This window comes from Somniosus microcephalus, chromosome 15 (genome assembly GCF_052327205.1).
Source record: "Somniosus microcephalus isolate GS21.2 chromosome 15, FLI_Smic_1.0, whole genome shotgun sequence".
Classification (NCBI taxonomy): Eukaryota; Metazoa; Chordata; class Chondrichthyes; order Squaliformes; family Somniosidae; genus Somniosus; species Somniosus microcephalus.
Genome location: NC_141001.1, coordinates 113,633,307 through 113,656,748, shown reverse-complemented (window position 1 = coordinate 113,656,748; position 23,442 = coordinate 113,633,307). Strand labels below are relative to the sequence as shown.

The 23,442-nt window shown below is 47.3% G+C and overlaps 2 protein-coding genes across 7 annotated transcripts; one reads left to right on the top strand and one right to left on the bottom strand.

Annotated features, from left to right (window-relative positions):
• Positions 1 to 253: 253 nt before the first annotated feature.
• On the bottom strand, positions 254 to 7,701 carry LOC147107162 (uncharacterized). Of its 5 annotated transcripts, none has more exons than XR_015081047.1 (3): positions 7,611 to 7,698; positions 2,404 to 2,477; positions 254 to 453 (listed from the first exon to the last, which is right to left on the bottom strand). XR_015081047.1 is itself a non-coding variant. In XM_086008304.1 (3 exons), exons 1-3 carry the CDS (start codon positions 2,731 to 2,733, stop codon positions 320 to 322), a joined length of 342 nt encoding a protein of 113 aa, XP_085864430.1. In that variant the 5' UTR covers positions 2,734 to 3,174; the 3' UTR covers positions 254 to 319. The 5 variants fall into 5 exon arrangements, 1 of the variants encoding a protein (XP_085864430.1); XR_015081046.1 differs by having other exon boundaries at positions 2,404 to 2,474; XR_015081045.1 differs by lacking the exon at positions 7,611 to 7,698 and adding an exon at positions 2,600 to 3,173 and having other exon boundaries at positions 2,404 to 2,474.
• A 248-nt stretch (positions 7,702 to 7,949) lies between these two features.
• LOC147107161 (ARL14 effector protein-like) lies at positions 7,950 to 22,620 on the top strand. 2 transcript variants are annotated; one of them, XR_015081044.1, is made up of 3 exons: positions 7,950 to 8,080; positions 12,627 to 12,683; positions 14,501 to 14,576. XR_015081044.1 is itself a non-coding variant. In XM_086008303.1 (3 exons), exons 1-3 carry the CDS (start codon positions 8,051 to 8,053, stop codon positions 22,118 to 22,120), a joined length of 396 nt encoding a protein of 131 aa, XP_085864429.1. In that variant the 5' UTR covers positions 7,975 to 8,050; the 3' UTR covers positions 22,121 to 22,620. The 2 variants fall into 2 exon arrangements, 1 of the variants encoding a protein (XP_085864429.1); XM_086008303.1 differs by lacking the exon at positions 12,627 to 12,683 and adding an exon at positions 21,892 to 22,620 and having other exon boundaries at positions 7,975 to 8,080; positions 14,501 to 14,637.
• Positions 22,621 to 23,442: the final 822 nt, after the last annotated feature.

Genomic DNA, 23,442 nt, shown 5'->3' with positions numbered 1-23,442 from the left:
TTACATGTCTAACTTCTGGAGACTTACCTTCCCGGAGAAACCTGGAAAAAAAAACTAAGTTCGATGCGCACGTGCTGCCTCTCCCGCGCACGCATTCCACCTCTGAACCCCTTCTTTCAGGGGAACGGAAGTTCCGGTTTCCCGCGCATGCGCAGTGCATGTACGAAACCGGCCCGTGGGGACCCGAATTTCTGGGTCAACATGTCCTTAAAAAAAAAAAAAAATACCTGTTTTGCAAACGTTCTTTTCTGCATAGTTTCCAAATTTCATGTTTTATTCATAGCTAGAAAATAAAGTATAAACATCTTGATACCAATAGTTATCCAAAATAATCATAAAAGTCCTCAAGGTCCGGGTCGTCCCTCTTGCTACGACCAGCCTTCAGTAGGAACGGCGATGGTGGTTTCTTGGTTTGCATGCTTAGTCTGGGAATCCTTGGTTTTATGCCGTACTCTGAAAAGACAAGCAAAGGGCTCTTTAATAATTGTTTCACGGACTCAGATGTTGTGCACAGATTCCCGGGATTATCCACGTGGGTTGCAAGCCCAATGTTGTCGTCGCCCTATTAGGATACGACATAGATCAACACCTGTTCAGCTGGACTGCTCCAACTCTGTCGCACTGAAAGTGGTCAGCAAGCAAACCGATTTGCTCCAAGTGTTTACAAACACATAGAATCATAGAATAGTACAGCACAGAAGGAGGCCATTCGGCCCATCGAGTCTGCGCCGGCTCTTTCAGAGCAATCCAGTTTATTTTTCCTTCCCTATCTTTCCTGAATATCTTGTACCCAGGAATATTGAGCATCCAATCCTCCCCTTGATGAGCCAGGTCTCTGTTATCGTCACTACATCCAGCGTATGCCCATCTTTAAAAGGCCTTCTCAAAATCCATCTTTTCAGCCGTCACGTCCCGTAACTTTCCGATTACGGACCCAGGTGATTTTCTCTTCTTGTAGTGTTTACTTTGTTAAAAGAGCTGGGTGTTGGAGCAGTGCAGTGCCACAGTGGTTGAATAGTGATCAGGAGCGTGGATCATTGGCCGATTTGCCCCTCAGCTGAGATGAACAAATTCAGCACAAACTTGCGATCTTCCTGATCTGTATGATTTACTGCCTTAACTAGCTGAGCTGCTGGCGAAACAATCGCTTACGCACTCTGTTAGTGGTTAATCGATCTGATTTTAGTCTCCTTGTGGAATCTTTTTGTACTTTAGCATGGTACGGCATCATAAGAACATACGAATTAGGAGCAGGAGTCGGCCATTCAGCCCCTTGAGCCTGCTCCGCCATTCAATAAGATCATGGCTGATCTTCGACCTCAACTCCACCTTCCTGAATTATCCCCATATCCCTGGATTCCCCTAGAGTCCAAAAACCTATCGATCTCTGTCTTGAATATACTCAAAGATTGAGCCTCCACAGCCCTCTGGGGTAGAGAATAAGATTCACCACCCTCTGAGTGAAGTACAGGAAACTCTTGTTTAAACGGCACCTAAATATCCGGAATTCTCTATTAAACGGCAAAATTCTCACTCTGAAAACAACACCTCAGTAACCGGCAATGTTGCCGAGTCCGAGTCTCCCGCGGTGGCTGAGTTAGTCAGTGGGGGTAGTTCTCCAAACTGCCACTACTCGGCTTCTTGGCGCTGTCGAAGTCGGAACACCTCAATCCCCCTGTAACAGGAGTCTGACTCTCCCGCGCTGCCGGTAGTCTCTTCTGATCCGCCATTTTACAGGGGTACTGTGTGTCTCCCACGCTGCTGGTAGTCATTGCATTGCATTACCCTCAACTGGCAGTACTGTACTTAATCAAGCATCTTCCACCATCCATTTAACACAACGTTCTGTAGGTGAGTACCCAATTACTGTATTCTGCACATTTCTTGATTTTTAAATTTTTCTTTGTTAAAAATAGCCTCGGTAGATAACCCTCTCCGTCATTCGGAAATTTTGATAAACCGGCAACACGCCGGTCCCGTTGGTGCCGGATAAAAAACAGTTTCCTGTAATTCCTCCACATCTCGGTCTTAAATGGCCAACCCCTTAATCCTGAGACGGTGACCCCTGACGGTGCAACTGAACTGATCACAAATGCCTGTTGTGACGGGAGCCTGCTCCACCATTCAATAAGATCATGGCTGATCTTCCAAAAAGTGCAGGGCCGTTCTCCCCGGTGTGCTGGCCGATATCTAATCGCTCAACCAACGGATTATCCGATCATTAATCTCATTCCAGTTTGTTGGGAGCCGCAAAACGGCTGCCCCGTTCCGCTGCATTACGACAGTGACTACACTTCAAAAAGTACTTCATTGGCTGTGAAGCGTCCTGAGCTCACGAAAGGGGCTGTCTGAATGCGAGTCGCTCTTTTTTTTTTATATAAAGTGAGCAAAAATTAACTTTACCATCTAAATATCCAAAGTGCTCTCTTGTGCGAGGCAAGTTTATTGCATTCCCATTGCTTTCCTTCTTCACTCTGCTAGCGAAATGGAGAAATAAACAGTAGGTAAGTTAGGCTGTCTCAGCACCGTTCCTTAGAGCTTGAAGGTTTGCTGAGTGAACATTAGAAATAAACGATTCTGAGTATCCCCGACGACGTACCGTTTCAGTGTGAGCATTGCACCCAAATCAAAAAGAACAGTCAGAAGCAAGAAGTAGTTGACACACAGCCTCCTTAAACAATTGTGCTTTTTACCAATTTCAGTGCTCATTATTCCTTTAAAGGGGGGGCACATGGAATCAAAATATGTACATGAATTAAATAACAGCTTTTCAGATGCAATATATCATAAATAAAATATAGACCTGCCCCCCTGGAGTGACATTCAAACTTTAAATGCAATTGTTTGAAAAGTCTCGTTGCCAAAACATAACTGTATGTGCAGTTATGATGTCACTCTTTGTGATGCAAGAACATTCTTTATATTTTACAAAGGGTTGATTATTAAGGGTTTTCTTTCTAAGAACATAAGAAATAGGAGCAGGAGTCGGCCATTCGGCCCCTCGAGCCTGCTCCGCCATTCAATAAGATCATGGCTGATCTTCAACCTCAGCTCCACTTTCCCGTCCGATCCCCATATCCCTCGATTCTCCTAGTGTCCAAAAATCTATTGATCTCAGTTTTGAATATACTCAACGACTGAGCCTCCCCAGCCCCCTGGGGTAGAGAATTCCAAAGATTCACCACCCTCTGAGTGAAGAAATTTCTCCTCATCTCAGTCCTAAATGGCCGACCCCTTATTCTGAGACTGTGACCCCTGGTTCTAGACTCCCCAGCCAGGGGAAACATCCTCCCTGCATCTACCCTGCCAAGCCCTTTAAGAATTTTATATGTTTCAATGAGAGCACCGCCTTTTTTTTTTATTGTACTGTGCAAAAATACACAGTGTTTAGAAAAAATAATATAAAGATCATCTTTGTGTTGCAGTGGTCAAGTGAAGGCTTTATTCAAAAGCATCCCTTTAAGTCCTATTGTACAATAGTTGTGTAGTCCTGTTTGTGATGTTATGGTAATCTTGCTTTAGAAGACTGAAGAAAGCTCGGATATTACATAGAATTTACATCACAGAACCAGGCCATTCAGCCCAGCTGGTCTGTGCTGCTGCTTATTGTGAAAAAAAGAGTCACTTTCATTATAGGACTCAAATGTAATGCATTTGCATTTATGTGTGTCAACGGTAGCACTCTCGCCTCTGAGTCACAAGGTTGTAGGTTCAAGTCCCACTTCAGAGACTTGAGCAAAACAATCTAGGCTGACACTCCCAGAGTGACAGCAGCCTTCACGTGACCCAATTGTCATCCATTCCGCCACACTCAGGAGGAGTCTCTCAGCAGCCAATCCTTTAATATAATAATAACTAACCTCTCTTTAAGGGGCTTTCCCTCTTTAATCTACTCTTCATTCGTATGGTAGTAGCAAAGTAAATCAAATGTCAATATCTAAGTCAGATATCCAGGCCAAAGTGTAACAGCGTGGTTATCTTGTAGGCTGCCTGTGAATTTTCTCTGAGGGCAGATGTGCTCCAGGGTCTGACCAGGAGCTTCACAGTCACATGATGGGGATGCTTTAATCTTCCATCTATGAAGAAGGTGGCAGCATCTACCATGAGCAGTTCTGAGGCGGTTGATGGTTGTCCACTGTTTGGGAGGAAGGTTTGATCCTTCAGGTTGTACTGTGTGGTCCTGTATAAGGAATTCATTCCGTATGTCGCAGTTCTTCCAAGCATTTCGCCATCGGTCATCAAAGCTGAGGGGAGATTGCTGAAGGGCTTCGGCGACAGTCCAAGATGGCCTTCTAGATTTGAGGCGGGTTGGTGGTCGGTTGTTCAAGTCGGCCTGGATCGGCGTGTCTTCGGTGGTGTAGCGGTTGTATTCTCTAGACATTGCATGTTCGCAGCGTAGGTGTGGTGGTGCGATGTTTGAAAACACGGGCAGTCAAGGTGTTGGTGTAGATAAAAGCGTACTGGTGATAATTCAGCTGGACATCAACGGATTTGATATGCGGACTTGATAGCCATGCCAGAGAGCAGTACTCCACTGTAGAGTACACCAGGGTGAGTGCTGCCGTACGGAGGGTTTGAGCATCTGCTCCTCGTGTGGATCCGGCGAGTTTCTGGATCAAGCTGACCCTATCTTTTAGTTTCTTCCCAAGGATCTGAAGAGACTGTCTATATGACTGGGAGCGACCAAGCGTAACTCTTAAATATGAGGGTTTTTTAGCATAGTTTACCTCTGCGCCGCAGAAGGAGACTTTCAAAGCTTGGTTTGTTTGATGGGTGTTGAGGTGGAATGTCGAGCTGACGGTCTTTTGCGGGATTGGCCGAAGTCGCCATCGGCGGAAGTAGGCCTCCACCCTCTAACTCACTGGTCAGGGTCTCCTCGGTGACGGACAGATTCATGTTTTACGTGGCCAAGGCAATGTCATCAGCATTAGTGAACGTGTGGGACTCTGTTTCGGGCAGGTCACTGGTGTAAACGTTGAATAACATGGGTGCCAGGACAGAACCCTGTGGGAGTCCATTGTTCAATGTCCTATACCTGCTCTTCTGGGTGCCCGTGTACACACGGAACCGTCGGTTGCTAAGCATGGAGTTGAGAAGATGGGTCGTTGTTCTGCAGGGTAAAATGGTGGAGAGCTTGAAAAGCAGTCCATGCTGTGTCATACACCGCTGACCGGGCCACGAGTGGTCTTAAGCTGGAGCTGGAAGCCTGATTCGATCTACTAATTAAGCCCCACCCACTACTTCTCACACCGATTGGAGAAAATACATGTCAACCTACCATGCTATTGGTCCATTCTACTGTCAATCATCAATGTTCCCACCCCTGAAATACCATTGGTCCATTCTACTGTCAATCATTAATGTTCCCACCCATGAAATACCATTGGTCCATTCTACAGTCAGTCATCAATGTTCCCACCCCTGAAATACCATTGGTCCATTCAACTGTCAATCATCAATGTTCCCACCCCTGAAATACTATTGGTCCATTCTACTGTCAATCATTAATGTTCCCACCCATGAAATACCATTGGTCCATTCTACAGTCAGTCATCAATGTTCCCACCCCTGAAATACCATTGGTCCATTCAACTGTCAATCATCAATGTTCCCACCCCTGAAATACTATTGGTCCATTCTACAGTCAGTCATCAATGTTCCCACCCCTGAAATACCATTGGTTCATTCAACTGTCAATCATCAATGTTCCCACCCCTGAAATACCATTGGTCCATTCAACTGTCAATCATCAATGTTGCCACCCATGAAATACCATTGGTCCATTCTACAGTCAGTCATCAATGTTCCCACCCCTGAAATACCATTGGTCCATTCAACTGTCAATCATCAATGTTCCCACCCCTGAAATACCATTGGTCCATTCTACAGTCAGTCATCAATGTTCCCACCACTGAAATACTATTGGTGCATTCTACTGTCAATCATTGGTTATTGCCCATCCCTGAAATACTATTGGTCCATTATACGGTCAGTGCTAAATGCTATCGCCCCTGATATACTATTGGTTCCTTCTACTGTCAATCATTGATCAATGAGCATCCCTGAAATACTATTGGTCCATTCTCCTGTCAATCATTGATCAATGACCATCCCTGAAATACTATTGGTCCATTATACGGTCAGTGCTAAATGCTATCGCCCCTGATATACTATTGGTTCCTTCTACTGTCAATCATTGATCAATGAGCATCCCTGAAATACTATTGGTCCATTCTCCTGTCAATCATTGTCAATGACCATCCCTGAAATACTATTGGTCCATTCTCCTGTCAATCATTGATCAATGACCATCCCTGAAATACTATTGGTCCATTCTCCTGTCAATCATTGATCAATGACCATCTCTGAAATACCATTGGTCCATTCTCCTGTTAATCATTGTCAATGACCATCCCTGAAATAGTATTGGTCCATTCTCCTGTCAATCATTGATCAATGACCATCCCCGAAATACTATTGGTCCATTCTCCTGTCAATCATTGATCAATGGCCATCCCTGAAATACCATTGGTCCATTCTCCTGTCAATCATTGATCAATGACCATCCCTGAAATACCATTGGTCAATTCTCCTGTCAATCATTGATCAATGAGCATACATGAAATACCATTGGTCCATTCTCCTGTTAATCATTGTCAATGACCATCCCTGAAATAGTATTGGTCCATTCTCCTGTCAATCATTGATCAATGACCATCCCCGAAATACTATTGGTCCATTCTCCTGTCAATCATTGATCAATGGCCATCCCTGAAATACCATTGGTCCATTCTCCTGTCAATCATTGATCAATGACCATCCCTGAAATACCATTGGTCAATTCTCCTGTCAATCATTGATCAATGAGCATACATGAAATACCATTGGTCCATTCTCCTGTTAATCATTGTCAATGACCATCCCTGAAATAGTATTGGTCCATTTTCCTGTCAATCATTGATCAATGACCATCCCCGAAATACTATTGGTCCATTCTCCTGTCAATCATTGATCAATGACCATCCCTGAAATACCATTGGTCAATTCTCCTGTCAATCATTGATCAATGACCATCTCTGAAATACCATTGGTCCATTCTCCTGTTAATCATTGTCAATGACCATCCCTGAAATAGTATTGGTCCATTCTCCTGTCAATCATTGATCAATGACCATCCCCGAAATACTATTGGTCCATTCTCCTGTCAATCATTGATCATCCCTGAAATACCATTGGTCAATTCTCCTGTCAATCATTGATCAATGACCATCTCTGACAGGAGAATGGACCAATAGTATTTCAGAGATGGTCATTGATCAATGATTGACAGGAGAATGGACCAATGGTATTTCAGGGATGGTCATTGACAGGAGAATGGACCAATAGTATTTCAATGACCATCCCTGAAATACCATTGGTCCATTCTCCTGTCAATCATTGATCAATGACCATCCCTGAAATACTATTGGTCCATTCTCCTGTCAATCATTATCAATGCTCACGCCCCGCGCCACTACGAGCCGCTCGAGCGATGGCGGTTGGGAAGCGCGGGCTCCGGCGCTTCAGGCTCCGGAAAATGAAAAGAAAATTGAATGGCTGACACCCCTCACCTTCCTGGGCTTTTCTCTTTCAATCGGTTCGTGCGGCTGCTCGGATTTACCTGTTGTCAACTTACTGCAGAGCTTTGCGGAAATTGGGCCGAGAAACCTTTCCTTAAGCCCGATTGGATGAGGCGCGCTAATTACCGTCAACCTGAAATGCTATTGGTCCAATGTACTGTCAATCATTCCTTGATCCCGCCTCCCTCCGAGCGGTGTACGCAGACGTCTTTCGCCCTGAGAGATGATTGACAGCGGCGCCGACCAATCACCGATTAAGGACGCCGCCCCTTCTGAGATGCGATTGGTCTACTCCGGTGTCAAACAGCGCTTGAGCCCGCCTCCCCGCGGAGGCGTCCGCTGACGTCCGGGGAGCTGGAACGGCGGAGGGTCGGGGAGCGCAGGCGCCGCGGCGCGTGTGTGTCGCCCAACGGTCGCTCGGGGTCCGGAAAATGCGGAAACTGAAGGGGGAAATGAAACAGGTGAGCGGGGCGGGCACGGATGGCCAGCGGGGGGCTCCCGGCCGCCCAAAGCGGCGCCAGCGAGCCCGGCGGCGTCGGTTACCATCGCGGCACACCACACCAGGCCGGAGAACTCCGAGCTGGCCCGGCAGAAAGGTGAAGGAGGAGGCGGGCTGGGAGAGGCGGGAAACCCGGAACTGGAGTCGGATTGGGAGTCACTGCCGCTCCTCAGGTTCCGGGCAGCACAGGGACTGCCAATCCGTTCCGGGGACCGGAATCCATCCTGGGATCAGCCTCCGCCCCCCTCGGGATCAGCCTCCACCCCCACGGGAAACAGACTCCACCCCCCCCGAATTAGACCCCGCCCCCCGGGATCAGACCTCGCCCCCCCGGGATCAGACCTCGCCCCCCCCGGGATCAGACCCCGCCCCCCCCCCCCGGGATCAGACCCCGCCCCCCCCCGGGATCAGACCCCGCCCCCCCCCGGGATCAGACCCCGCCCCCCCCCGGGATCAGACCCCGCCCCCCCCGGATCAGACCCCGCCCCCCCCCCCCGGATCAGACCCCGCCCCCCCCCCCCCCCCGGGATCAGCCTCCGCCCCCCCGAGATCAGACCCCGCCCCCCGAGATCAGACCCCGCCCCCCGAGATCAGACCCCGCCCCCCGAGATCAGACCCCGCCCCCCGAGATCAGACCCCGCCCCCCGAGATCAGACCCCGCCCCCCGAGATCAGACCCCGCCCCCCGAGATCAGACCCCGCCCCCCGAGATCAGACCCCGCCCCCCGAGATCAGACCCCGCCCCCCGAGATCAGACCCCGCCCCCCGAGATCAGACCCCCCCCGAGATCAGACCCCCCCCGAGATCAGACCCCGCCCCCCCGAGATCAGACCCCGCCCCCCCGAGATCAGACCCCGCCCCCCCGAGATCAGACCCCGCGCCCCCGGGATAAAACTCCGCCCCCCGGGGATAAACATTGAAATATAGAAGATAGGAGCAGGAGTAGGCCATTCGGCCCTTCGAGCCTGCTCCGCCATTCAACGAGATCATGGCTGATCATCCAAACCCTAGCACCCGGTCCCTACACCGACAGCCATCCCACACAAGCCCTATCCCCGTAACCCCATAACCGCACGTATTTAATCCCCCCTAACACTAAGGGTCAATTTTTTTTTTGTTTTAATCTTTTTATCATGGCCAATCAACCTAACCCGCACATCTTTGGACTGTGGGAGGAAACCGGAGCACCCGGAGAAAACCCACGCAAACACAGGGAGAATGTGCAAACTCCACACAGACAGTCACCCGAGGCCGGATTTGAACCCGGGTCCCTGGTGCTAACCACTATGCCACCGTGCTCCGGCTAACCACTATGACTCCGCCCCCCCGGGATCAGACTCCGCCCCCCCGGGATCAGACTCCGCCCCCCCGGGATCAGACTCCGCCCCCCCGGGATCAGACTCCGCCCCCCGGGATCAGACTCCGCCCCCCGGGATCAGACTCCGCCCCCCGGGATCAGACTCCGCCCCCGGGATCAGACTCCGCCCCCCGGGATCAGACTCCGCCCCCCCGGGATCAGACTCCGCCCCTGGGCTGAGACTCCGCCCCCCCAGGCTCAGACTCCGCCCTCCCCGGGCTCAGACTCCGCCCCCCCGTGCTCAGACTCCGCCCCCCGGGCTCAGACTCCGCCCCCCGGGCTCAGACTCCGCCCCCCCGGGCTCAGACTCTGCCCCCCGGGCTCAGACTCCGCCCCCCCCGGGCTCAGACTCCGCCCCCCCGGGCTCAGACTCCGCCCCCCCGGGCTCAGACTCCGCCCCCCCGGGCTCAGACTCCGCCCCCCCGGGCTCAGACTCCGCCCCCCGGGCTCAGACTCCGCCCCCGGGCTCAGACTCCGCCCCCCGGGGATCAGACTCCGCTCCTGGGATCAGACCCCGCCCCTCCCCCGGGGATCAGCCACCGCCCCTCCCCCGGGGGGGTCAGGCTCCGCCCCTCCCCCGGGGGGGTCAGGCTCCGCCCCTCCCCCGGGGGGGGTCAGGCTCCGCCCCTCCCCGGGGGGGTCAGGCTCCGCCCCTCCCCCGGGGGGGGGGGGTCAGGCTCCGCCCCTCCCCCCGGGGGGGGTCAGGCTCCGCCCCCCCCCCCCCCCGGGATCAGGATCCACCCCTCCCCCGGGTAGCAGGCTCCGCCCCCCCACACACCGACCTCACCTTTTACTCTTAATAGTTTTAATAAAGTGATTTGCGCCATATTCAAACTGGTTTGTGTTTTATGAAACAATATTTTTGGTGCAATTTTTTTCACTGCCAGCTGTAATGTTTGCTGGCCGACCTGCTCTGGTGTTGTGTCCAGGTAAAGCGGGAGATAATTGGCCCTGGGCCTGCAGATGTAGCTCAGTCTGAGTTTTCGAGCCACACGTTCTGTTCTTATTGCCATTATAAATTCCCATGTCCACATTTATCATGAAAATTGACTGTAAACTGATCACGCTGTAATTAATCCCTCCCCCGCCCCTTTGCTGGTGGCGGCTGTAGTTACAGTGTAACACGTTGCTAGAAGTTTCCAATTTCCGAATTGCGAGACAGAGTGACTATTGACAACGCGACCGATTTGCCTCGTTGATGGTATCCCCGTGACTATTGACACCTCACTCGGCCCCTGCATCACGCTATTCACAACAACAACCTGCATTTATATAGCGCCTTCAACCTAGTGAAACGTCCAAAGCCACTTCACGGGCGCGTAATAAGACACTGAGCCAAAGAAGGAGATATTAAGACAGGTGACTAAAAGCTTGGTAAAAGAGGTAGGTCTTGAGATGCTTCATAAAGGAGATGAGAGAGGCGGAGAGGTTTAGGGAGGGAATGCCAGAGTTTGGGGCCTTGACGGCTGAATGCATCGCCGCCAACGGTGGAGTGAAGGGCGTGGGGGATGTATAAGAGGCCGGAGCTGGAGGAACACAGAGTTCTCGGAGGGTTGAAAAGGTTACAGAGATGGGGAGAAGCAAGATCATGGAGGGATTTGAACGCTTGGATGAGAATTTTGAAATCAAGGCGTTGGTGGACCGGGGGCTAATGTAGGTCAGCGAGCACAGAGGTGATGGGTGAAGGGGGCGGTATGAGCTCGGATACTCAAAGATAGATCCTCGGCGGGAGAGGACACTCCAAAGGTAACTGTGGGGGCTGGAAGAGAAGCCCTTGCAGGAGATTCACTGTCTATGGCTGGATAGGCAAGAGTGGAACCAGGCGAGGGCAGTTCACTCAGCTAGACAACGGCGAGGCATTGGTGGAGGGTGGTGCAGTCAACCGTGTCAAAGGCTGCAGAGAGGTCGAAGAGGATGAGGAGTGATAGTGCTCCATGGCCACAGTCCAAGGATGTTATTTGTTTCTTCGATTATGGCCATTTCAGTGCTGTGGCAGTGGCGGAAACCTGATCGGAGAGGTGCAGAGGTGTCATTGCGGATAAAATGGGCACGGATTTAGATGGTGACAACACATTCAAGGACTTTGGAGAGGAGAGGGAGGTTGGAGATGGGGCAGCAGTTTGCAAGGACAGAGATGTAAAGGTTTTTTTTTGAGGAAGGGAGATGGTGGCAGGTTTGAAAGGGAGCGGGACCGTACCTGAGGAGAGGGAATCATTTACAAAATCAGCTAGCACAGGAGCCAGGAAGGGAGGTAAGGTTGTCTGCAGTTTTGTGGGAATATGATCGAGAGAGCAGGAGGCAGGTCTCGCGGACACGATGAGCTTGGAGAAGCCATGAGGAGTGATCGGAGAGAAACTAGAGAAAGATGCGGGTTCAGGGCTAGGACGGGGGTTGGGGGTGGGATCCTTGCAAGAAGCTTGGCTTGCTGGGCAGAGGGAAGGGAGGGATGTGGCAGAGGCAGCTGCCCGGTGATCTTGATCTGAGTGACAGAGTCAATGAGCTCCTCGCGCAAGTGATTTAGGGTTTAGCATTGGTGGTAAGGGGTTGGGGGCTGGTGTTGGGGTTAGGGTTAGCAGTTAGTGCCTAGGGTTAGAAACCACTATTGCCAATGCACTGGCAGTAGCAGATCCACTGTTGACCACGCCGCTGCCTTCCTTTCTAAATGTGGGCACAGGGATTTATCGTGAAAAAGATTGACAGGAAGTGTGCACAGATGTAAGATTTTCTGATAGCGATTTTATGCAGGCTTTTATTTAAAGTTTTTACCCAAGCACATCTCTGGTTATGAATGAACCAGGGGAACTTGTATATCTGACAAATTAACCTTTTTTTGAATGACATTGAGAGGAGGAGGTGAAAAAAATTGCATTCTCACCAACTTGAAAGCATGAACGTATATTGAAATATAAATGCATTTTTTAATGTTTATACTCACTTGACTGCAGACTCTAAATTATATGGAAACAATATTTAGAAAGTGTTAGCGAAAGTTGTGGTGTTGATTGCGAAGTTGCACTGACTGTCCCTGTTCTTGGCTGTTTTTTTAAAAAGTTTATGGCAAAATTGAAGCACTGTCCCTGTTTTAAATTTCTAAAATTATTTTAACCGGATTTGTCTTAAACGCTTTTTTTTAACTATTTAAATTATTGCAGTAATCCCTTTACTGATGGCATCGCTTCTAAATCAACCCAAGTATCCAGGAATTGCTGGTAAGTTGACCTTGAATTTGAGATTGATCTGAAAATTGACAAAATGTGACAAGAACTGGGAATAGCATGCTGCATCTTTCTGCGGGCTAGCGCACAATCCAACAGAATGTGCTGTGCTATCGTTTGACTGTGTGAAAAGGAGCATAACTGAGAATAGTCGGGCAGCTAATTGAGAGGGTCAGACGATACCTGGCAATTCATTGTAGCCTTTTGATAGCACAGTCGTTCTGTTTTACCGTCAGTCTTTGTGGACATGAGGTCCATGTTTGACCTGTCAGTGTTGTAGCTTCATTGGTAATGAGTCTGGAGTTGATTCCTAGGATATGTTTTCCTAAATTTCCTGTAAAGAATAGCGGACATCCAGGCGATGGAGAGGGCACCGAGAGTGGAGTTACTAAGAGACGAGGAGTTTGAGAAACTGGGGCCCTAGAACAGAGAAGGTTAAGAGAAGATCTGATGGCCATCTTCAAAATGATAAGAGGGTCTGAGAAGGTTATTTGGGAGAAACTTTTTGCTGATTGGTGAGTTGGTGGCCAGAGGGCATACGTTTAAGATTGGCACCAAAGCAATGAAGGGAGAGATTGGGGGGGGGGGGGGGGGTGGAAGACATGCAGAGCAGGTTGTTGGGACATGGAATGTCCCACCTGGAACAGTGGTGGAAGCAGAATCCGTCATAGAATTCAAAAGGGAAATAAGTAACTATTTGAATGATAGAAACTTTGTGCGAGAATAGGACTAAGTGGATAGTTCTTTGAGAGCTGCCACCATGAGCGGAATAGTCTCCTTCTGTGCTGTAACATTCTTTGGGAGTGTGTAGAAGACACCAGTCGAGGGGCTCCGATGTCCTAAAGAGCAAAGCTGGAGCCATTTACAACCAGGTGACCCCCGAGATTAGATTCGGACTTTGGTGCCATGCTGTGTGCTGGTGGTATTCACACTGGGAGGATACAACCTCTGACTTGTGTAGATTTGAGAATAAGTTTTTCTGCCTCTAATATTTTTCGATAGGTGGAAACTGATGTAATAAAATCCAACACTACCTGGCTGATGAAACAGCCACTTGTTCAGTTTAAGCTGAAGAAATTACTCTTGGAGTTTCATAAAGCTGGAAGAGCAGGAGACTATGAACTCAAATCTTTTTAATGCATGTTTTCTCTTTGGAGTTAATTTTGCAATCATGATCTATACTGACATTTAATATAATAATTGATGTCTGTCATGTTTCAAAATGGTGGCGTCAAACTTACAGTGCATGGACTGTGTAAAATTAAGGAAACAACTAGGATAATGTCAGGGTTTAAGAGTATAAATTATGCAAATAACAGCTTTTTCTCAAGCCATGTATACATTGAACTGGGGCTCTTTGTGCTGGGATAGTGGTAGGAACCTGGTTTGCATTTAATTTCCCAGACGGCTGTACGCTCCTGATATCATTCAAACTGCCTTAACAAGAAGAATAGAGACCAGGCAAATCAAAAGAGTCGGGAGTCACCACTAACTGAGATCAAGCACCTTTTCCCAGCTGGTTGGCAGAAGTTTAGAGAAAGGACTGCTGTCTGCTCTCGGCTGTGGGGAGTGGTGTGTGGTACAAGGTGGCCCAGATTGGAGGAAGATGAAGAGATACTTTGGCTGGGGGGGCGGGGAGAAGAGCTGCTAGATTAGATACTTGTGCTAATCGGTGGGCACAACCAACCCATTCATTCTGGAGCATGTTCCGGTTATTTGCCGTGTCTCGACTCTCCGAAGCAAGTATGGATGCAAACTGTCATCGTGCAGGTAACCTATACCTGTTGGCTTTTTTTAACAATCTCCCATAGGCACGAACCACCAAAGCACTCAGGTCGTTAAAGTTTGCTAATCCAGGCCGTCAAATCAAAGAGTTCACACCAGAAACCAGTCAGAGAGAGAAACGGAAGCTACAAACGAAGCAGCCCAGTCAATCTAATGCAGACAGGTAACGTGTTTGTAATGGTTTGTTTTTTACAGATTGAGAAATAAAGATGAATGGTTGAGTTCACGTTGGGTTCGGCCTGGGCCTAGCACCTGTTACGCAGTTAGCTACAGAGTTGAGGGAAGGGAATGGATTTTGAAATTTCACTCAATGTTTACTAAGGTGGATAAATGGCAGTTAACGCAGTGGGGATTTTTTGTATTGAGGGTGGGGAGGGGTCTGCAAGTGTTAGGATACAGCTCTATCCCTAAATTCTGAAAGAAAGCATCAGCTATCGATAAGAAAACAGTACTATTGTTGAGGAAAACGTGCTGTACAGCAACAGAATTAAAAAAACGTTGCAAAGAAAAATACCGGAAATCGGATGTCCTTGGGGGATCCCCTTCACAGACCCCTGAGGTCTGTGGACTTCAGCTTGAAAACCTGTGACTCTGAGTGACTGTAAGAGCGGCTCCCAGTGGCTTGGTTAGGTGTCCACAGGACCTCCTTAAAAAGTATCCATGGGGTCAGCAGCACCAACATTAAGCACACATCATCTCATCTGCCCACAGACCTGTAATTTGATTCCGCCTGCGGTGCATAAGAATTAGGAGCAGGATTCGGCCATATGGCCCCTCGAGCCTGTTCTGCCACGGCTGATCATCGACCTCAACTCCACTTTCCCGCCCCATCTCCATATCCCTTGATTCCCCTAGAGTCCAAAAATCTATCTATCTCAGCCTAGAATATACTCAAAGACTCAGCATTCACAGCCCTCTGGGGCAGAGAATTCCAAAGATTTACGACCCTCTGAGTGAAGAAATTCCTCCTCCATCTCAGTCTTAAATGGCCGACCCCTTATCCCAAGACTATGCCCCCTAGTTCTGGACTCTCCAGCCAGGGGAAACAATCTCTCAGCATCTACCCTGTCAATCCTCCTCAGAACCTTATACTTTTCAATGAGATCACCTCTCATTCTTCTAAACTCCAGAGAGTATCGGCCCAATCGACTCAATCTCCCCTCATAGGACAACCCTCTCATCCTGGGGATCAATCTAGGTTAAAGACAGACCCATTTGGATTATCAGGAAAACAAGCCCACTAGCGTTCCCTGTTGTGTGTGTTCTTTACGGAACTCTCCAGTAAATTGTGTTATTTGAGATAAATAACAAATCGCACTTCATAACTTCCACTGTGGCATCTAACCCCAGGTCTGCCAGGTTAATGAAATACCCGGCCGGGTCACTGGTTATGCATCTTATATTGGTTACACTTTTTTCCCCCTGAACTAGATCATTCAAACTCTGCGCACAAAATAATAAACTGGGGGCGTTTCATAATTAAAGAGAACCCAATCAAAAGGAACCCGTTTTTAAGTCTTAATTATTCCCATCCCATGGTCTCTGCGTTAAATCATTGTGCACGGCCAACTAAACTGGAAGCCTCGTTACCTACGTTGGCAAGAAAACTCAGTCTTGTGTATCCAGATATACTCAGTTTCTCCAGAGCTGTAATTATACATTTTGTGACTTCCAGTAACTGCATATTTAACGGGCTTTCTGATTCCTGTTCAATGTAACTTTTTTTTAAACTGCTTTCTTCTTGAACTTCTTGTTTGTCCCAAGACAATTGGAAATGCCCCATGCCATGTGTTAGATGGGGGAGGGGGGCAGGAAAGCGAACCATAATCGATCTGTTGTAAATGTCCAGAGATCAACTTTGAGAAAAATACTAAAAACTTAAAAAATAAAGTAGCGAAGAAGACCAAGACGTCCCTTCCTCTCCTCCTGTCACTGGATCCTGCTCTCCTGCGAACATTATTTTAATGGAAGTTAACCATCGAGACCAATCCCGAGAGCAGAAGTGCACGGGGCGTGGAGGGATAGAAACAGAATGATACTGTTTCGCGGTAGGATTGGAAAGTTACTTCTCTGGAGAAGGGGGAAACATGTCTTCTTGCAGCAAAATATTAAAGTTGGAATAATTTAGAAAAAAAATAGGAGCAGGAGTCGGCCATTCGGCCCTTCGAGCCTGCTCCACCATTCAATATGATCATGGCTGATCCTCTATCTCAATACCATATCCCCGCTCTCTCCCCATACCCCTTGATGCCCCTTGTGTCTAGAATAGAAACATAGAAAAATAGGAGCAGGAGTAGGAGAAAGAAGCTTTAGAAGAATGAGAGGTGATCTCATTAAAAATGTATAAAATTCTTACAGGGCTTGACAGGGTAGATGCAGGGAGGATGTTTCCCCTGGCTGGAGAGTCTCGAACCAGGGGTCACAGTCTCAGAATAAGGGGTCGGCCATTTAGGACTGAGATGAGGAGAAATTTCTTCACTCAGAGGGTGGTGAATCTTTGGAATTCTCTGCCCCAGAGGGCTGTGGAGGCTCAGTCGTTGAGTATATTCAAGATAGAGATCGATTAGATTTTTGGACTCTACGGAGAATCAAGGGATACGGGGATTGGGTGAAAAAGTGGAGTTGAGGTCGAAGATCAGCCATGATCTTATTGAATGGCGGAGCAGGCTCGAGGGGCAGAATGGCCGACTCCTGCTCCTAATTCTTATGTTTAATAAGATGTCATCAAATATTTTAACAACTGATCTCATTCATGTGATTGAATCGTTTGTTGCCAACTGCGATATGTAACCAACAATGAGATGTGATCAATAACTTTAAAGTTCATTGTATGCAACACCACAACTGCCATTTGACACACAGCTGACTGTAGATGCAATAGAAGTGATGTTCCAGATTGTGTACTATGGTGTATGGTCAGGATATGATGGAGACTTGATGAAATGTAATTCCAAAAAAAAAAAGTATCTTGTGTCATGGGGTCAGTTATTGTGCAGGGCAATGCAAGCATTAACTGTAGAATAGGTTTGCCGTACTAGAGCTTGATTGTCTTTTGGTGTGTGCTGAATACTGTCCTTTACAAATAGGTGATCCTTGTAACAGAATCAGTGTCCTGTGCTGCTCAATTCAACTCCTTTCCACTCAAGGCCACTGTTACCTGTAATTTCTTTGGCAGCACCTCCTAAACCCGCGACCACTACCACCTAGAAGGACAAGGGCAGCAGGTGCATGGGAACACCACCACCTCCAAGTTCCCCTCGTCACACACCATCCTGACTTAGAAATATATCAGTCGTTCCTTCATCGTCGCTGGGTCAAAAACCTGTAACTTCCCCCCCCCCGCGCCCCCCCCCCCCCCAACAGCACTGTGGGAGCACCTTCACCACACGGACTGCAGCGGTTCAAGAAGGAGGCTCGCCACCACCTTCTCAAGGGCAATTAGGGATGGGCAATAAATGCTGGCCTTGCCAGCGACGCCCACATCCCAAGAATTAATAACAAAATTAGGGCAGCTGCAAAATTATTTTGTACAAAAAATAATTTGAAAATGAACTGAAGAAATGAAAGTGTCATTCAATAATTCCATTGTTTATCGTGTTTCTAAAAGTTAAAGGTGGCAAATACGCATTGTACATCTTTACTAAAATTGTAGCAGTGCTTAATTAAAGTTATTTTCCATACAGCAGACAGTAACACAATTACATCATGCTGCTTTTCTAATTGTATTCTATCCCCAAAATACTAAGTTCGACAAATTAATGTAGGAATAAAGTACACATCAACCTTTTTAAAATGTCACACATTTATTTATTGGCTATTTTTGTAAGGTGACTGCAGCATTCTCTGATGATTCCAGACTTTGATTTTACATTATTTTAACATCTTCAGGATTTCCCCCCCCCCCGCCAATATCGCAAACACTCTTAAATGGATCTAATGCTATCTTTTATATATTACTTGGCCTAGGAGGAAAGGGCAGCACTAGGGAGACCGCATTGCAGGGTAATGTATTTACATAGAAAGATAGGAGCAGGAGTAGGCCATTCGGCCCTTCGAGCCTGCTCCGCCATTCAATGTGATCATGGCTGATCATCCAAATTCAGTACCCTGTCCCTGCCTTTTCCCCATATCCCTTGATCCCTTTAGCCTCAAGAAATATATCCAACTCTTTCTTGAATATATTTAATGAACTGGCCTCCACCGCCCTCTGTGGCAGAGAATTCCACAGGTTCACCACTCTCTGGGTGAAGAAATTCCTCCTCATTTCAGTCCTAAATGGCTTACCCCTTATCCTTAGACTATGACCCCTGGTTCTGCACTCCCCGGCCATCAAAAACATCCTTCCTGCATCTAGTCTGTCCAGACCTGACAGAATTTTATAGGTTTCGATGAGATCCCCTCTCAATCTTCTAAACTCCAGTGAGTATAAGCCCAATCGACACAATCTCTCCTCATACGTCATTCCTGCCATCCCAGGTATCAGCCTGGTGAATCTTCGCTGCACTCCCTCCATGGCAAGAACGTCCTTCCTCAGGTAAGGTGACCAAAACTGCATACAATACTCAAGGTGCGGTCTCACCAAGGCCCTGTACAACTGCAGCAAGACATCCTTGTTCCTGTACTCGAACCCTCTTGCTACGAAGGCCAACATACCATTTGCCTTCTTAACCGCCTGCTGCACCTGCATGCTTACCTTCAGCGACTGGTGCACAAGGACACTCAGGTCTCTTTGCACTTCCCCTTCTCCCAATCTATTGCCATTCAAATAATAATCTGCCTTCCTGTTTTTGCCACCAAAGTGGATAACCTCACATTTATCCACATTACAGTGCATTTGCCATGTTTCTGCCCAATCACCCAACCTGTCCAAATCGTACTGGAGTTTCCCGACATCCTCCTCACAGCTTACCCTCCCGCCCAGCTTTGTGTCGTCTGCAAATTTGGAGATATTACATCCAATTCCCTCGTCCAGATCATTAATATATATTGTGAACAGCTGGGGTCCTAGGACCGATCCTTGCGGTACCCCACTAGTCACTGCCTGCCACTCGGAAAACGACCCGTTTATTCCAACTCTTTGCTTTCTGTCTGCCAACCAGTTCTCTATCCAAGTCAATACCTTGCCCCCAATCCCATGTGCCTTAATTTTGCACGCTAATCTCTTATGCGGGACCTTATCGAAAGCCTTCTGAAAGTCCAAATACACCACATCCACTGGTTCTCCCTTATCTATTTTACCAGTTACATCCTCAAAAAATTCCAGTAGATTAGTCAAGCATGATTTACCTTTTGTAAATCCATGTTGACTTTGTCCGATCCTGTCACTGCTTTCCAAGTGATTTAGTCGGCTAATTCTCAGACTTGAACTCTGTGTCCATTATAAGTACAAAGTCACAGCACAGGGCGATACGAATAATGAAATATATACTGAGTTACAGTGAACAGTGTACAACTTGTAGTTTTATTAGCAGTCAAAATGTGGTTCAATTGGACTTGATTTTAATTTGAAAAAGTAAATTTGATTGATTTTCTGTGGTTAGCAGGCACGCTTTATCCTGTGGCCTGAGGAGGAGAGTCTCGCCTCACTGGGACGTCCCATTCGTTAAATTTCTCAGCATTGGTATTTTCAACATTTTCCTGATCGTCTTTTTTTGATCCCCGTAATGGATCAGTATTGCACAAAATAATCTGCAGAAAAGTCATGATCACTGAGGTTTTGATTTGGGCCCATTAGGACCAATGACGTAAGTGCAATACTTCTGACAAAATGAGCAAAACATCCTTAAAATCTACAGCATTGTCTACGCTAATATTTGGCATATCTGGTTTAGTCAGGGAGCACAATCTCAGCAGAGCTGAAACTTTAATACTTGAGTAATTATTGACTTTTTAATTTTTTTTCTTACTTTTTATGCCCATCCGGGGTCTGATTCCATAGGCACCAGTAACTGTCTAGCACCTCTCGCAGATGTATGTGTTTGGGGGGGGGGTATCGCAGCTCATCCTGCCCTCTTCTGACAACAGGCGTCACTGGATAATGGTCAGCAGTAGGAATCCTGGCACTTTTATTTTCTCCCTTTGGCCCCGCTCCCCCAACTTTAAAAAAAAAAAGCACGAGAAAGTCAGAAGGGCTGTGATGCTGGTAGTAATTCCAAAGAACATGTTTTGTTGGCTAGTGATTTTTGGTTCATGGCCATCCCATCCATTATTGAAGGATTTTTCAGCTGTCATGCTGAAGCTGTAGTGTTCTGGTCAAACTGCACCTTGAGTACTGTGTCCATTTTTGGTCTGCGAGATGCAAAGGAATATTAAAGCCCTGTAGGTAAAGAGCAGTATGAGACTGGCCTCTATGTACTGTTAAAGAATTGAGTCACGAGGGAAGACTGATCTCTCTGGGACTGTTTACCCTGGGATGAAGATTGCGGACCTTTCATGGAAGTATATAAGCTGTTAAATGTCCTGCGCCCTCGAGGTGAACCGTGATGGTAGAATGAGGGAGCATTCGTCTACACTGACTAAAGCTGAAGTCTGGACTGATGTGAGGAAGAGCTGCTTTGCAGACTTGGAATAGGTTTCCACGTAGGCTAGTGGCGGTGCAAATCCTGGTCATTCAGGTGCTAGTTGAATGCTGTGAGGGTGTGGGGAGGTAGCTCTTCCAGTACCAATGAGCTGAGATGGGCAGAATGGCCTTCCTTGTCTATATTTCTGAGGAATGTTTGGAGTTTGTTGCATGCCACATTGTGATCCTCCTTTACACGAGCTGCTTTGATGTTAACTCGGGCTGGAATTTAGTGTGCCCCAGATGGAAATTGGGGGGAGGGGGGGGGGGTGCGGCTACAAGACTTTGTTTCCATCAGGCTCTGTTGGTAGCACTCTCGATTCGGAGTCAGAAGGTTGTGGGTTCAAGTCCCACTGCAGAGACTTGAGCACAACAATCCAGGCTGACACTCCAGTGCAGTGCTGAGGGAGTACAGCACTGTCGGAGGTGCCGTCTTTCGGATGAGATGTTAAACCGAGGCCCCGTCTGCTCTCTCAGGTGGATGTAAAAGATCCCACGGCCACTATTTCGAAGAAGAGCAGGGGAGTTCTCCCCGGTGTCCTGGCCAATATTTATCCCTCAATCACCATCACTAAAAAACAGATGATCGAGTCATTATCACATTGCTGTTTGTGGGAGCTTGCTGTGCGCAAATGGGCTGCCGCGTTTCCCACATTACAACAGTGACTACGCTTCAAAAAGTACTTCACTGGCTGTAAAGCGCTTTGGGACGTCCTGAGGTAATGAAAGTTGCTATATAAGTGCAAGTTTTTCTAATGTCCAGGATAGGATGATTTTCATGTTTATGTAATGAAGATACTTTTCATTGCATTTGTTGTGGACCTGAATGCTCGGACTCACAATTATTTGTTCTTGCAGGCAAACGATGCCCATAAAAAGCAAGGTTTACGACAGTCAAGGTCTCCTCATCTTTAGCGGGCTGGATCGGTGTGACTGCTTGGAGGCGGATTGTTTGGGGTGCTTCTACCCCTGCCCGACCTGTGGCTCCCAGAAATGTGGAGTGGAATGTCGCTGTGACCGCAAGTGGTTGTACGAGCAAATTGAAATTGAGGGCGGTGAAATAATTCGCAATAAAAATGTGAACTAGGCTGCCGAGGAGTTTTGTGAAAGCTATTTTTATTTATAACTTTAAACTAGAATGTGCCATTTCCCTCTGCGATTAATTGGAAATGTAACCTTGTAAAAGTGCTGGCAGCGGGCTGACCTCAGGACGCTGCAACTAATCCAAGATATGTTCTAGAGAGGGGGAAACCTATTGCAGATCTTAAAAGATATACTTTACATATTTAATGGTTTTTAATGTTAGAACATTTAAAATATATGATCAGCAGTGTTAACTGTTTCATGTGTGCTGGAAGTGCTAATATTGTCTAGAAAAGTGTATATTATCTACTCTTCAATTCAGTCAACTAATTTGAATTATCAAATTCAAATTTTTTTAAGCAATAAATTCTAGCTTTGTTTATTACTTTTGTTTACTTTGAATTACTGGATAATTCAAACAAAAAATCAGAGCAAAATTGAGTTGTGGGGACTGAGCTGTAGCCACACATGGGCTGTAAATAAAGCATATTTCTTTCTGTCATAGCATTCTGCTTCTTTAATTAATAAAGAGATCACTGGTATGTTGCCTAAAGCTATTTGCCTGCCTGAGTTTTAAAAAGCAGTGATTGTTGATAAGGGTGTATTAGTTTATCTATTTTTTTCTTTTTTTTCTTACCCTCCCTTTTCCTCCAGACATATTATCCCCTGACCAAAAGCACATTGCAGGCGATGTCCTCTGTACTGAGGTGGTTATCGAAGGTGCAATCAGTGTGGTCAGGATTGATTTTGATTTCTGAGTTTCCCCCCACGCACAGGAAAGGGAACTTGATCCACTCTGCCTCCCTTTCCCCATAAGGGGGTTCAGCATAGATTAGGAACTGTGAAAATGAACCTAGATTCAATTGATTGGTAAATGAATGCAAGATATCACGGGCAGAAGGCTGAAAACTCAACGCTATGCCAAATAACGGGCCAGAAGTTCGGGTCCCCACGGGTGAGTACGCGCTGGGTACTCGTGCATAGGGCCAACGAAAGTGTCGGTTTCGTGCATGCACTGCGCATGCGCTGGAAACCGGAACTTCCGTTCCCTTGAAGGAAGGAGTTCGGAGGTCAAACGCGTGCGCCGGAGAGGCAGCGCGTAGACCTGGAACTTCCGATTTTTTTTACAGGTTTCTCCGGGAGGGTAAGTCTCCAGGAGCTATGCGTGAAAAAAGCAGTCGCACGGCCTGCTTTTAACAAGGTAAGAGGTTAATTAAGTAAAATTAAAACATTTTTTCCACAGGTTTATCATTTTAAAATACTTTAAAGAAAGGTAAGTTTATTTTTAGCCCCGTTAAAAACTTTAATTCTTTCAAAAATTTAAAT

Excerpts from the sequence above, each read along its gene's own strand:
- LOC147107162 (XM_086008304.1), bottom strand. The coding sequence starts at position 2,733 with ATGTGCCCCCCCTTTAAAGGAATAATGAGCACTGAAATTGGTAAAAAG. Across the intron at positions 2,478-2,599 it reads GCAATGCTCACACTGAAACG|CAGAGTGAAGAAGGAAAGCA; the intron begins GTACGTCGTCGG and ends CCATTTCGCTAG. Across the intron at positions 454-2,403 it reads GCACTTTGGATATTTAGATG|AGTACGGCATAAAACCAAGG; the intron begins GTAAAGTTAATT and ends TTGTCTTTTCAG.
- LOC147107161 (XM_086008303.1), top strand. The coding sequence starts at position 8,051 with ATGCGGAAACTGAAGGGGGAAATGAAACAG. Across the intron at positions 8,081-14,500 it reads TGAAGGGGGAAATGAAACAG|GCACGAACCACCAAAGCACT; the intron begins GTGAGCGGGGCG and ends AATCTCCCATAG. Across the intron at positions 14,638-21,891 it reads AGTCAATCTAATGCAGACAG|GCAAACGATGCCCATAAAAA; the intron begins GTAACGTGTTTG and ends TTGTTCTTGCAG.